This window comes from Scylla paramamosain, chromosome 10, assembly GCF_035594125.1.
Source record: "Scylla paramamosain isolate STU-SP2022 chromosome 10, ASM3559412v1, whole genome shotgun sequence".
Classification (NCBI taxonomy): Eukaryota; Metazoa; Arthropoda; class Malacostraca; order Decapoda; family Portunidae; genus Scylla; species Scylla paramamosain.
In genome coordinates, this window is record NC_087160.1 from 3,285,328 (window position 1) to 3,299,939 (window position 14,612).

Sequence of the window (14,612 nt, forward strand, 5' to 3'; positions counted from 1 at the left end):
AGCTTAGTCAATAAGTCACACACATGGATGAAGGGAAAAAATAAAAATAAAATATACAACACAGCTAAATAGTGCTTCCTCTTTGCTTATGAACATACACACACACACACACACACACACACACACACACACACACACACACACACACACACACACACACACACACACACACACACACACAGGAAACAGGAAACGCTCAAAAACCTCCCCTACACTACAGCTCCACAAAGCATTCCTTTGAAATAGTCAACATACACAGAACACAAAATGCAGTGCATGCAAACACTTACACAGAATAAACACCAATCTTGACATCACCAATCACATCATTAGTTCAGCAAGACAAAAGGTTTTCTTTACACTTCTCAAGACCAGTGTCTGTAAGTTGCACAATACTTGGACTGTAGCCAAGAAAATAGTGGTACTTGGTCCATTCAAGGACTAAACATTTCACAGTCTCTTGGTGTGTATAGATTTGGTTTACTGCAATGGGGAGAACCAGATATATACGTACACTGCTCTTTACTGTGGTCAGCCTGTCAAAAGCAATAAAACATGGCCCCTTGTGAGTTAAGTTCTATTCCACATTATTGCTGTCAGTTTAACTCTACACCAAATGGATGCAAATGATGGCAATATTTAGACAATGATGAGACAAAATCCTTTATAATGCAAGTGTTTTTTTCTCACTTCATTACTGCAGCTGTTCACCACTGCCACTGCCACTATGAAATGTTAATCAAGTTGCCAATACAAAGTATGAACAACAAATACTGTAAACAATGAGTTTCAAGTTTATCAATCCATAACTATCATGGAGATTTCACAGAAATTTGTCTTGAGTAAAAAAAGAGACAGAACTTGAGTGTTCAATCTTTGTTGATGTTGCTTGTGCATAAGGCAGTGAAGGAAACTATGTTCACAACACAAATAATCAATACACTGGTAGTGAGGCTTGCAGTTATGGCTGTCGACACGTCTTTTCTCATCTAGGCTCCCAAGTTGAAATCCAGACAGTGTCACTGTCCATGTGTATATAGGGAAAAAACATATTATTAGTAAATGTGGACAGAGCAAGCCATGTTGAGGTACCTTCAATATTCTGCCAAGCAGCACACACGAGGGTGTCTGGAGTGGCAGCATGAGTGACAGATGATTGATATTAAGCACACTGTTTGGCAGCTCATGATTAAGCATAAAAATTGTAAAATTGTTTAACAATCATGAATTCACTTACAGTGATTATCACCTGCACCTGCCAATAATCCCATTTAAGGGAACTTAAAAAAAAAAAAAAAAAAAAAAAAAAAAAAAATAGCACAGGTAACACAAAGCGTGTGGACAAATTGTGAGGGACTGGTGCCATATCCTAGGCACACACACACATACACACACACACACACACACAAAGCACAGTCCTACCACACAGACTCCTCACGGAGAACTCACGGTGTGAAGCCTTAATTTCATGATGAAATGATCTGTGTCATCCTGAGAATACTCATCACCACTTCAAATCCGAGTGATGACCGTGAGATACTTGGCCCACTTAGGTGACAGAAACCACAAAGGCAATAATCACGACCAAGTCAAGGCCAGCTGATATGTGTCATGGCTTATCACAATGCTGGAGATTAATGCCTCATGTTAACACCAGTGTCTTAATACTGTCAGTATGGCACCAGCAGCTGCATCACCAGCCACAGGTTCAAACCATGCTTCCTTCAGCAGCCCTGTCAGGACCAGGGAATACATGGGTCTGTCCACAGCACTATCACAACCTGCAGCTTTCACAGCAGCCACAAAACAATCTTCGGATCAACATTACTCATCATGGTGTGAATGAACACTCATATACAACAGTAGAACACAAAGCAACACCAACCCAGCAATAGTGAACAAATCAAGACGCTCATGAGTAATCTTTGGTCAGTGCCGGCTGTCCAACGGTGCTAACAGACGGAGGTAATGTGTTACTTCACACTCCCTTGAAGAGCTGAGAGGCAAAGATGCATAGGCTTCCCATGCAAGCTTAACATGGCTGCCATTAGAAATTACAGAGAGAGAGAGAGAGAGAGAGAGAGAGAGAGAGAGAGAGAGAGAGAGAGAGAGAGAGAGAGAGAGAGAGAGAGAGAGAGAGAGAGAGAGAGAGAGAGAGAGAGAGAGAGAGAGAGAGAGAGAGAGAGAATGATTGGGTAAGCCATCATGCTTTCCTGTCATTACATCAATAGATTGCTGGGTTTGGATAACGTCAGGGGAAGGGTCACACAAAAGACAACTCTTATCCATGCAATTAAGTCTTCTATTGTGACGTGTCTTTTGTAATGGGTCAGCATAAAAGGAAAATAAAAGACAAAACATGCAAACAAGCAAGAAAGTTTCTCCTAATACCAATCATTGCAAGGGCAGATAAACATCCAGGGTCTTGTCTGAAGGCAGCTGTCCCACCTACCACACTCTGCAATCCTGCTTCTTTGATTCAAATCACACAATCTCCTTTTCTGCAATCTTGATCACTTAGCATCATGCATGCTGCCTGGTTTATGTCTTCAACCCTGCTCATAAACCAGCATCAGCTCCCCACCTTCATTCACCCACATCCCATCACTAACTCCCCATACTGTGACATGCTTGCCTCTGCTAGCCACTCACTATCAATGCCTGAGGCATCAAGGGACCAAAGGCTAGCAAAGCTCCTTCCATCTGGCCAAGACAGCCATGAAGGGGAGCCTCACCTGGTGGGAGAGGTGTTTGGCAGCAAGTGTCTGGGCTGGCACTGCTGTAGCAGTCACTGTGTAACTGGATGCAGTGCCGCTGTAACCACTGCCAATCTGGTCCAATTTTCGCTTCCTCTGCAGGCACTGTCCAGAAGTGGCAGGGGCATGCAAGACTGCACTGGGCTCACCTCCCGCCGCAGAGATGAACATGTCATGCATTCCCTGTAACACACCAACAAACACACACACATTACTGGTTAGCCCACAACAACACACACCCAAGCTGGCAGTGTCAGGGGTGGCAGGGTCTCCACAAGACCAGCCTCCTTGACGCACCAAAATGTTATCCAGTGATGACCAGGACCTGGACCAGGATGGAGGAGGAGGAGGAGGAGGAGGAGGAGGAGGAGGAGGAGGAGGAGGAGGAGGAGGAGGAGGAGGAGGAGGAGGAGGAGGAGGAGGATGTGATGGCAGTATTGGTGCCAATCATGGGGGTGAGGATGGTGCCAGTGGCAATGGTGGGTTAGTGGGGATGGCAATGGCAGCAGTGGTGGTGGTGGTGGTGGTGGTGGTGAGGGGAGACAACAGAGGGCAATGACTACACTCATAACAGCAGTGAGTTAGGATCACAGGAATAGTGATCAATAAAAGTGGCCATTCCTATGTTGAGCAAACTGTTATCATAAGCTAATCTGTGGAAAAGTCTTAAAAAAAAAGTGGAGAAAATAAAACATCAACAAAACTTCAATTGCAGCCTACCTTGTTGAGAGCGCTGGACCTCAAAGAGTCACAGGTAAGAAGCCTTTTTTGCACTGCACCTCCACTACTTTCAAAAGGCTCTAGTTGAAGTTACATGGGTCTTTCAGTGTTTCTAGTGACAGGCTAACGAGATTTATACATTATTAATAGAAAAAATTTTTAGAACCCTGCTAATCACCTCTGTGGCCTTTGAAAATAGTCATGGTGAGAGAGCAAAGCATTTCTGAATACAGGCCTAAGCCCTAACTGACCAGTGTGCACCTCTCACCTTGTCACACGGAAGACAGGCCATACATCTACCTCCACACCCTCCTGTCTACTCGTCTTGCTTCTCTTGCTAAACATGAGGCAATACCTGCTGTCTTTCTAAATGCCTCTTTCCTGAGTCAAGCCAAACAGCTTGATATGAGTAAGGCATTTTCTTTACTAGGAGAATGATCAAATGAAGTGTTATAGCTCCCAAAAGTCCCTCACTTTATCATCATTCCCCTAAGTCTTTACCAAACTAGTACATTATTAAGCCACGCAGGCCCACCACACCTTCCCTGAGGCCTCCGCTAAATAGCACAAATATCTCTGCACACCTGAACTCTCAAAACAATTGTAAAAGGTATTAATTTAATTTTCACTTTTCTCACTTCACTGCACAATTCATTCAATGGCATTATTTCTCCATATTGTAAGTCTGTTCCTGGTTCATGGCAGCAACCCTTAACAGACCAAGTGACACTTCCTTGTAATCCCAGCCATTGCCTATGCATAATTCTGCCAAAACTCAATAATTTCTATTCATATCAAACACCAAACTAGAACTAACCAGATGTCTTCCCCTCATACACCCTCCAATCCATCCTGACAGTCATTCTCAAAACTTCCCTCATAAACCACTTCCACCTCTCCTTCACTCGCCTCATCCCATCATCTATCTTGTTCTGACATTCAACCAGCCACCCCTCACACATCCTCTCCTCCACTGCATCTCTCATTTTGTATAATACCTTACACTCCTACTCCTTCCTAGTAAACCACCATCATCTCATCTACCTTTTACTCTATTCTGGCATCCCATCACTACCTCATTCCATCACATCTCTCATTTCTTCATACTACCATGTGAAGATTTCTCACAAACTATTATCAGCAGTCCTTATCTATCCCACATCCTCAACTATTCTGCCCTGGTATCCCATCACCACAGCCTCATTTTCTTCATGCTCTCCACCACATCACCTCTCATTCTTCATACGACTACCTCAAGTTCTCTCACTCATAAACCACTATTACTGTCTACTCATTCCCTCGACTATTCTGTTCTGGCATCCCTCCATCAGTGCTTCATCCCTTCATACTCTCCTCCCTCACAGCCTCACAAACCAGCACCACTGCTTTCACACCCCACACAAAGGAGGCAGCCAGTGGTGAGCAAATGACAGGTCCTCAACTGTCTGGCCACACAATGACATGCCACTTTGTTAATACCAACCAGGTCCCAACACTGCATTAGTACTGATCACTGACTACAAATGCGTGTCTTTTAACCCGTGAATATGATTGAGATTCTCTTACATAGGACTGCAATACTGTAAGGTCAACCAATCCATAAAATAAGCCATTTTTAGTGATCATCATCTTTTTATATGGTAAGAAATAGAAGGTAAAGAAATAGAAGGAAAAAACTTGCCATTATCTATACTAATTTTCTTTTCTTTATATGCTAAAAGATAGATAAAAAGAAAAGAACTTTTATGACCATTATCTACATAGTATTCTTTTCTTTTATATGTTAAGAAATAGAAAAAAAACAAGCTATTTTATCATCATTCCTTATACAGTATGAAGTGCAAGTGTAATGAGGGAAAGGGCAAGCAATTTCCTTGGTGTCTTGATATGTATTCAGGTCAATCAGAATTCAGTAATGACAGTCAAGATTACACTGCAGCTTCAATGCACCACTTGTTGGAAAAATCCTTCATCTATCAACAACTGACAATCAAAATTACTGACTTGTTTGAATATTTTGGTTTACAATCATTATATGACATGACGTTTCATCATAATGTTTGAATACCAACAGACAAGAAGATAATCTTGCATACTATGAGTGAATCATTAATGGGTTCATGAAGGGAGTATGCACCATGGGGCAGTGTGGCTGTGCTGTAGTGTGACACCACCAGCAGCATGAGTGCCACAACTGGTGTACATGATGAGTGTGTCCTCATGTGTGTGAGAATCCCACTGCACACTTGCATTCACTTGAAATGTTTAGGTTGATGAGTATATACAAGCAAAAACATACAATGCCAATTATGCCACTATTCAATCCTGCAAGATGTTGGCTATAACTAATGTCATGAGAAATGTTACAACCTCAATGCCTCACTTCTCTTAGTCTGCAGTCATTTATCTGATAGCAGTCTCTCTTTTGGTTGAATACTTATTTTCGGATTCATAAGTCTTATCTACTTATATGATATAATGAACTAAGAGGTGATGAAGTAAAGGCAATGGAGAGCTGCCCATGAGATAAAAGTCTCCTCACCACAGGGAATCAATCTTTCCTTATGTAAGTAATGCATCATTCCAATGGCTGCAGGTCTGGTGGGTCAAGTTGTGCTGTGTTCAGATCTGGTACTTGGCACATCAACCAGACCAGGCTGATCTAGTTCAGTGCTGATCAACTACACTACCTGTGTTTATTTAGTTGCTGAACCACATGATGTTTACTTTGTTGATCAACCATACTGTGTTTAGTTGCTCAATCATTCTTTTAGTTGCTCAGCCATCCCTTTTATTTAGATGATAAATCATACTACATTTAGTTGGTCAATCACACTATTTTTGCATCTACTACATTTAATTTGTCAACCATAAGGTGTTTATTTAGTTGCTCAGTCACACTATGTATATTTAGATGTTCAACATTCCTTTTCATTTAGTTGCTCCACCATACCATGCTTATTTAGTTCAATGATGATTAGCAGCATTGCCCTGGCAGTAAGTGGCAGGTCTCCTCCACCACCACCACCACTACCACCCAGGCCAGCTGCTGACACAACACTTCACAACAATGAGTTGCACCTTTGCAGGCTTCTTACAATACACTCAGCATACACTGAACCATTTTCCTGCACTCCATAAAATGTGTTCAGGAAAATATAATTCTTCTCATTTGTTATTTACTGAAAAGATAAGAAGTACATCAGGTGGTGGTGATGAAGTGATCACACCACACCCAATCTTATCACAACCCAGCACTGCCACACCACACCCACCATCACCACACATACTGAACCTCTTAATGAAACTTAGCCCCAGGTTCACTGTACTTAGTTGTGGTGGTGGTGGTGGTGGTGGTGGTGCAACACTCCACCACCAACCAGTCCCTCCAGTGCATGATGTGCCACACCTCACACAGAAACCACAGAACTGGTTTTCATCACTCCACTCTCACGGAACCTTTCTGTGCCATGCCACTCACTAACCAACTCCCCTCCCCACCCCTGTGGCACACTCACTCACTATCATACACATACACTGTACTGTGTCACACTCACTACTCCCCCCACCTCCCCTCTCTCTCTTTCAAACACACACACACACTCTGTACTGTATCACACTCACACTACCCCCCCTCTCTCTCTCTCTCTCTCTCTCTCTCTCTCTCTCTCTCAAACACACTTCTCACTACCATTACTGATTACCTTTGTTAACTAACATCATAACCAGAACACACTGCCTGTCCCAATTAATCACAACATTGTAGATGCAGCACACTATATGCACCACATGTCACCACAAAGCCATATGTATTTGCCACAACTCTGGCAGAAAGTTGTGGTGAGTGTTGCCTTTCAGTCCAACAAGATTTCTCTCTTAATGGCTGGGTGGCTGCAGTCATGGTCACTTATTGAGTAAGACACCACACTCACCTCCACTGTGTTTAGCTTTTTCCCTCAATCAGAAGTCCTCTGATCTGCTAAGAATCCCTAAATTGTCATGTTCAGTAAGGACACAGTGAGATCAGACTGCCTAAAATTAAAGGAAAACACAAAGGGGTGGAAATGAGTTCAGTATCTAGGTTAGGTATTCCACTCCTTGCCACAGCTGTACAATTACAGCAGTGCATGGCAGGCATCAATCACAGCATTACCATTCCTGACATACCCAAGTGTCACTACAATTATCAGTGGGTCACACCAACTGTTGCAGCTGTCATGAGTACAAGTTTTTGTATACATTACTATTTTAACACTTGTGCAGTAGTGAAGGTTCAAAGCATCACTGTGTAATGTAAGGCAAGATGTAGTACTGACTCTTTATAATTGCAAGAGACCACAAGAAAGATTAGATTATGAGACCAAGAGGTCTTGACTAAGGAGTATGGAAGGAACCTCTTTGCCCCCCAAGTGTGCTGCTGCACCATGACATTTGTGTCATTCTCTGTTCACACTCAGCATCATTGTCTAATATCCTAACACACTGTTAGCTGTCACCATCAAAGTACGTCATGAAGAAGTGTCTGCAATCACTTTCTTCATAGTTATATATGTAGTAGCATTCTAAGTTTTCTGCTGTTCACACATAACACAACAAACCAAGAAGAGTGTCCATCTTATACATCATTTATATGTATACTTTCATGTGATAATAATCCTTCACTTGCATTTCCAAGCAAGAAGGCACAGCACCAGTAAGCAAGACAAATGCGAGGTTACAAATGCCCACAGCTGCACCATTCTCCCTGAGACACACCAGCCATCAACTGGCAATTCTGCAAGACAATTAATAGGCATACTGTTCCCAACATTACAATTACTGTGTAGAGGTCACCATGGCAACATTGTACAAGCAACTGGTGCTAAGTACACTGCTGGCTTCCCAAGCATGAAGATGAGTCAGGGCAATGCTGCCACTGTTTGGGGCACTCTTGCAACCAAATTTTATGGAATTATATTGTCACTACTTGATCTAGTGCACACCTTTTAATCATTAGTGGATGGTTCTTAGTCACATTTGCAGCAACAAGAGTATTCTGCAAAAGTGTGCAAATCAGACATCAGAATATTAATGTAGCATAATACACTCCTATTACAAAATGTATTTCCTAAGTGCCTCCCACAAACACCCATTCAAAGATAGCAAATAAGTACACACTGAAGGCACTAATTCATCTCAACACATCTGATACTTTTATATGTGAAAGGAGTGCAGAGATTACATCCTCCTGTATATTCCTCAGTAAGGATATCCATAGTTTCAATGTTAAATACTATAAACTCCTTGGGATTTCACAATAACGTTTGGATGTTAATGGCCAAACTTATACATGGACAAGACTTTTGTGAGTGAAAGACCTGTGGTGTGACCTGCTTTTAGTGTATAATTTTCAGCTGCAAAACAAGTCTGACATTCGAGTATGGAGGCCACGAACCACAACTCATGGCTGGTGGTGGCGGGAGCAGCAGTAATAATGGCAACAACTCAGCCTGTGCACTCCCTTCAGCTTAATAAGTCAGGACATCAACCCAATGTACCAATTTGTGGTGCTTGAGTGAGGATGACAGATTGTTCATTATACAATTACCTCACAGTCTGGAGGCATCACTGCAGTAAACTCACACCCAGGACTTACTCAGGCTGTGATAAAAGACACATAAGACTCTCCACTTGCTACTCTCAGACCATAAATCAATGCACACAAGTAGTTGTTCATCCAGTACCAAGGACAGATGGCAACTTCATTAACCTTGTGAAACAGTTTGTCACATACAATTAGAGACTGACAAACACTACATATTTGAGGATAACACCAGACTGTGCCATTCTTGTGAGGTAACACTTGATATGACTGACTGAGACGTGCTTTCCAATGGTTAAGGAACAAACTTGCATTAGAAAATCATGATAACATCTTCCAATAGACACTTGAACATTATAAATGCCAGACAAACCAAGAATGAATATGAGGAACACCTTCATATGGTATTTCTCTATAAACTGCTGAAAGCAGAAACTTGACATTTATGAATACAAATCTATACAGTGTCCTACATCCACATTCTCAAGCTGGAATGGTACAATCAAGCCTGGCCTGAGATGCATCCACTGCTGCAGTCAACTCTCTCCACACACACACACACACACACACACACACAAAGTACATGGCAAGAATGTTCCCTTGTCATGCAAATCTCAAATTTCTCAGATACTATTCAACCTTTATTAGAAAGCAAGGTATTCCCAAAAGAAATTCAAGCAGTGATCCTATGGCCATGCCCATCCAGTAATCAGCTCCCTTGTGCAGCTCGCCTGGTTCAGGTCTAGATGGCCTGAACAGACTGCAATGTCTATTCATCTCACCTAAACCATTCACCCCACTCACTCTTCAGCTTAAAAGAAAAATAAATAAAATAAAATAAAATAAAATAAATAAATAAATAAATAAATAAATAAATAAATTATATATATATATATATATATATATATATATATATATATATATATATATATATATATATATATATATATATATAATAAATTAATTAAATCAATAAATAAAACAAATAAGTAAATAAATAAATAAATAAAATAATAATAAAAATAAATACAAGTAAATAGACACATACACATATAAATGAATTCAAATTACTTTCCTTTTCTACTAACTGAACTAACAAAAATTATGTGAAGTAACAAAACTCAATGTGAGAAATAACCCAAGACCTTCTGTGACTTACAACTCAAGTGCCTCCATTAAATAAAGCATACTGTGTAATTAGTGCCTATTCTACTATTCTATTTACTTAACTTTCTCTTACTCCTTACATCTTTACTATATCCAATGCTGAGGTAAAATTATATAATCCATCATCTTAAGCCATCCTCTCTACTCACTAACACTGGCAACTAATCAACCTTGCATGTACCACACCCTTCAGTAGTTTTGAGAGGATCTTCACCTACACTAACTTTGCAGCCATGCTCTTTCACCTCAAACATTCCTTGTCTGTGTTATTACAATCTTCTATCTTTTACTGTTCTTGTTATAATATCTGTGCTGGATTTAGTAGTTTTATCTCTTCTCACTTCTCATGATCCTACTGCCTATAATGTGCCGCCTCCTCCCCTCTCTTGTATGTTGAATTTTATGATACAAGACTTCAATATCAAACCTTTCATCCCACTTTCCCAGTACATAAAATAAGAGCCTTCTTTTCAGTTTATCTTTTCATTGCTCAAACACTTCCATGCATAGTACACAGTTTCCTCATGAACTTCAGCACAGGTGGTCTGTTCATCCCACAGCCTCAGCCTGACCAAACCATCTAACGATCCAAGGCCAAAATAAATAAAAGCCGCACAAGCCATACAGTAAGTGCCCATGGCTCCAGCAAGACACGGGAACAAACGTTTGTTTGAAAGAAAACATTATACTACAATCAATAAATAAGTACAAAACACAAAACTGCATGGTAAAAATATACATACAACCAAATTAATAAATAAATAAAATAATTATACATAAAAATGCATGCTATTCTTGACCTACACTCCTAATGAAGACTGTCACTATCACATGATAATCCAACACACCACCACCACCCACAAGCACCAACACAAAAATAAACACAATTTCCCTAAAGTCTCCTGCACTCTATCATTTGATTCTTCTCGGCAAGTTTGAGTTACTGTGTGGGTGGCTGAGCTTGGCATGGGCAAGTGGATATTTGACTTAATGTTCAATATTGTTTGTCTACAAATTACAACCTCATGTACTGTATCGTGGTATTTGTTTGGGTCAGGGGGGGGGGGAATCCTCAGTAGTTTTCCTCCTAAAATCTACCCAACTCCTGTCCACTTTCCTCCATTCAAATCACACGTGTGACACATCTCTGCTTTGTTTCCAAGAGGGATTTAACCCATGAAAAGATTACCCGAGATAATTTTCTCAGAACCAGGTTAAGGAGGATTTAGGATAGGTATAATAGTGAAAAGGTGAAAGGAAGACAAACCCAAAGATAAAATGTAGTTCCCAGAGGAAGAAACAGCCAATCAGACAAGTCCAAGTCAGGTAGAGGAAGAAGAGGAAAAGGGAAGGACGTGACACAGGACATTGTGTTAGTCCCTCACTGTTTTTCTGGCTCCAGTCAACATTGAGGGCAGACCTTCCCCACTCATACCTGCTTTGCTAATCCATCTGGTTCTTCCTTAACCAACTGCAATTTATTCATTTATATTTTTGTACTTTTTGTAAAATAAACTACTGGAATCATCAACCCTTATTTTCTCAACCCCCCTTAACAGTGAAACTTCCGATTTTTTATTTTTTATTTTTCTTTGTAACTGGCTATTATCTACATATCATTTGGCAATTCTTAATATATGATTGGATAAGCCAGCACAGTACAGTTAGTGGCTGCCCTAAAGGATTTGTATTGGGATCAATATTATTTCTTATATGCACAACTTGCCACAATAAGGAATTCATTACTCTGCTTGACAGAAAGTAACATTTCAGACACAGTGCTTGAACTCTTTGCAAGGGTTATTTTTTCAGTCCCTCCATTTATCTCACAACACTGTGACAACTACTATATGAATGCACTGCACTATTATAATGCTGAATCCCATACTCAACACAACTCAGGTCCTTTCTCCTTTTGACTTGACTTTTTACATATGTTGGAGACCAAAGGGTCAATGTTTGATCTGCCCTTTATCTATGACATGACTCTGGATAGCAAACCAGGTGAGTCCTGTATAAATCCTCCTGACATATTTCACTCTATTGTTCAGCCTTACTGGAATGATTCACTTTCCAGTTGCACAATTTTGTTAATTCATACATAATACTATTTAGCCTGTAGATGAGGTCTCAGTAGTGTGGATTGCTGCCCTTGCTGTCATAACAGTATAGGATTTGTGAGGCCCACAGGGTGAGTAAAGTGACAATAATGGCAGACAGGCAGCAGCAGCAGCAGCAGCAGCAGCAGCAGCAGCAGCAGCAGCAGCACAACCACCACCACCACCACCACAACCTTCACATTGTGCAACACTCCCACTATATCCCTCATGTGAGGACAACAATGCCCCCTCACAATACATGGCTCAGCACTCAGGAAGGAAGAGGAACTGCCACACTATCTATAACCTAAAGCTATGAGGAAATGCACCAACTGTCTCAGGGGTGCAGGTGCCACTGTTTTACTACCTTAACACACCTGAGGCACACCTATGTTAGCCAGGCAGGTGTGGCCTACAGGTGTGTTTTGCAAGTGTCATTGTGGAGGGAGGGGGACACAAATAACAGTTAATACTAGTTTCTCTCAATCATCAAGTCAACCTCTTTTCCCCACTATGGATGAAGACTCTTTCCTCATTATAAAGTTTCCACAAAGTTACCATCCTCCCTACCTTTTCACTCCTAAGTTTCCCTCCACATCAAGGTCAATGAGTACAGGTAATCTGATCCCTTCTCTTCAGTCACCTTATTTCCCCACTGTGGATAAAGATACTCCCGCCTAATATACCCAATATACCTTCCAGAATCCAATGCTTCCCTCACCATCATGAGTACACACTGGTAATCCCTCTTCTTCTTAAACATCCATGAGTCACTAGGTTTTCCCAGTAAGGATGAAGAGATTTTCCTGTGATGAATAAAGCTTTCATCCATCCAGCTGCCTAGCATATCTACCAAGCTCCTAAGTTTCCCTCATCAAGGATACATCTCACTTTCCCTCAAGACTGTAACCTGATCCCCAAGCACACAGGTGAGCCCACAGGTGCCACCACACTCCTCCATCTCCTCTTACACCAGGATACTCCTTAATAAGTCTTATTCATACCTGTTACGGCAATTAATCATTCTATGCAAAGAATAATAATAATAATAATAAATACAATAATTTCAGACATGTTATGAGGTTAGTAAAAATTCATATCTATATTTCTAATGAGGTGACATGACTTACCCTTCACCACAGCAAGCAGCTAACAGCCAGCAAGCTAGGCTCCCCCAAGCACTACAAGGCCTTCCTGTGTCATTGGGGACAATAGTTGACGTAGACAAGACCAGAGAGAGGAAGGAAGGAGGGTCATCGCGTTACCATCTGTCTCTTCCCCCTTATCCTCCTCTTTCCTTACTCTCACTGTCACGCCTCACCCTCACACCCACGGACACTCATAACACTTTTAGACGTAGAAAGTTGCGAAGGAGGAAGGGAAAAGGAAGGTCGGGAAGAACGGAGGTCATCCCGTTACCAGCTGCCTGCTTCCTCCTCCCTTCCTTCCTTCCTGCATTAATGTCACGCCTCACTCACACCTCTCTCAGTCCTGAAAAAAAAAACTTTACCATCACCTGAAGAGTAAAGGTGTGAAAAGGAAGGTGTGTGAGGTACGGAAGGTCATCCCGTTACCAGCTGCCTCATTCCTCCTACCGCAGCTTCCCTCTTACCACCACTGTCACGCCTCACACTCCCCTCCCAGGTGGTCCTCGGCCTCTCCCGCACCTGCCTGGCTTACCTGCTGGTCTCACTCCACCTCCTGGCCGCGTCTTGGAGCATTCCGCAGCACACTACACCGTCTTCGTCAGCACCTGGCAACTCCCTCACGCGTCAGCCATTTTCGCCTTGCCTTGCCTTCGTCAGTTCATCCCCATTTCCCTTACTAACTAGTTTTCATGTTGCGGAGGCTGCACGCACACTCACACATCCCTTGCACAACACACGAGGGGGGCTTGGTCCCGATTCTGTCCCCTGTTCATGGTAAAAGGCGGGGAGTGGACAGGAAAGTGAGTTTATTTTCCCCCTTGAGCCTCTCACTCACTCCGCCTTCACTCTCTTCAATCCTCACACTGTTCCTGCACGCGTGTCCCCGCCAGCACACCCTGCCTTGCTCTCACCTTCACGTCGAGGTTTTCACGTCCACTACCTCGTCCTGATGCATGATAATAAGTTCATATTAATTAAAACCATCTTTTCCCGTCGTTGAAAGGAGAATATGACCTCCATCGAAGCGAAATAAGAGGTTTGTTAGTGACTTTAAACTACATGGTGAGATTCGCTCCTCCCATGGCGACTAGAAATGCTCACTTTTACCTGAAGGTCAATATGACGACATATCGTAGCGCTC

At 41.8% G+C, this 14,612-nt stretch overlaps 1 protein-coding gene across 6 annotated transcripts in view; it reads right to left on the reverse strand.

Annotated features, from left to right (window-relative positions):
• LOC135104111 (homeodomain-interacting protein kinase 3-like) overlaps positions 1-14,393 on the reverse strand; it is a 33,772-nt gene extending 19,379 nt beyond the window's left edge. For 2 of the 6 annotated variants that reach the window (XM_064011090.1, XM_064011091.1), the window contains exons 1-2: positions 14,004-14,381; positions 2,736-2,939 (exon numbers count right to left, since the gene is read on the reverse strand). In XM_064011090.1, the coding sequence (XP_063867160.1) occupies positions 2,736-2,936 (201 nt within the window). In that variant the 5' untranslated portion in view covers positions 2,937-2,939; positions 14,004-14,381. Of the gene's footprint in view, positions 1-2,735; positions 2,940-14,003 lie in introns of all 6 variants that reach the window. The other 4 variants (XM_064011092.1, XM_064011089.1, XM_064011093.1 and 1 more) reach the window with 4 other exon arrangements.
• Positions 14,394-14,612: the final 219 nt, after the last annotated feature.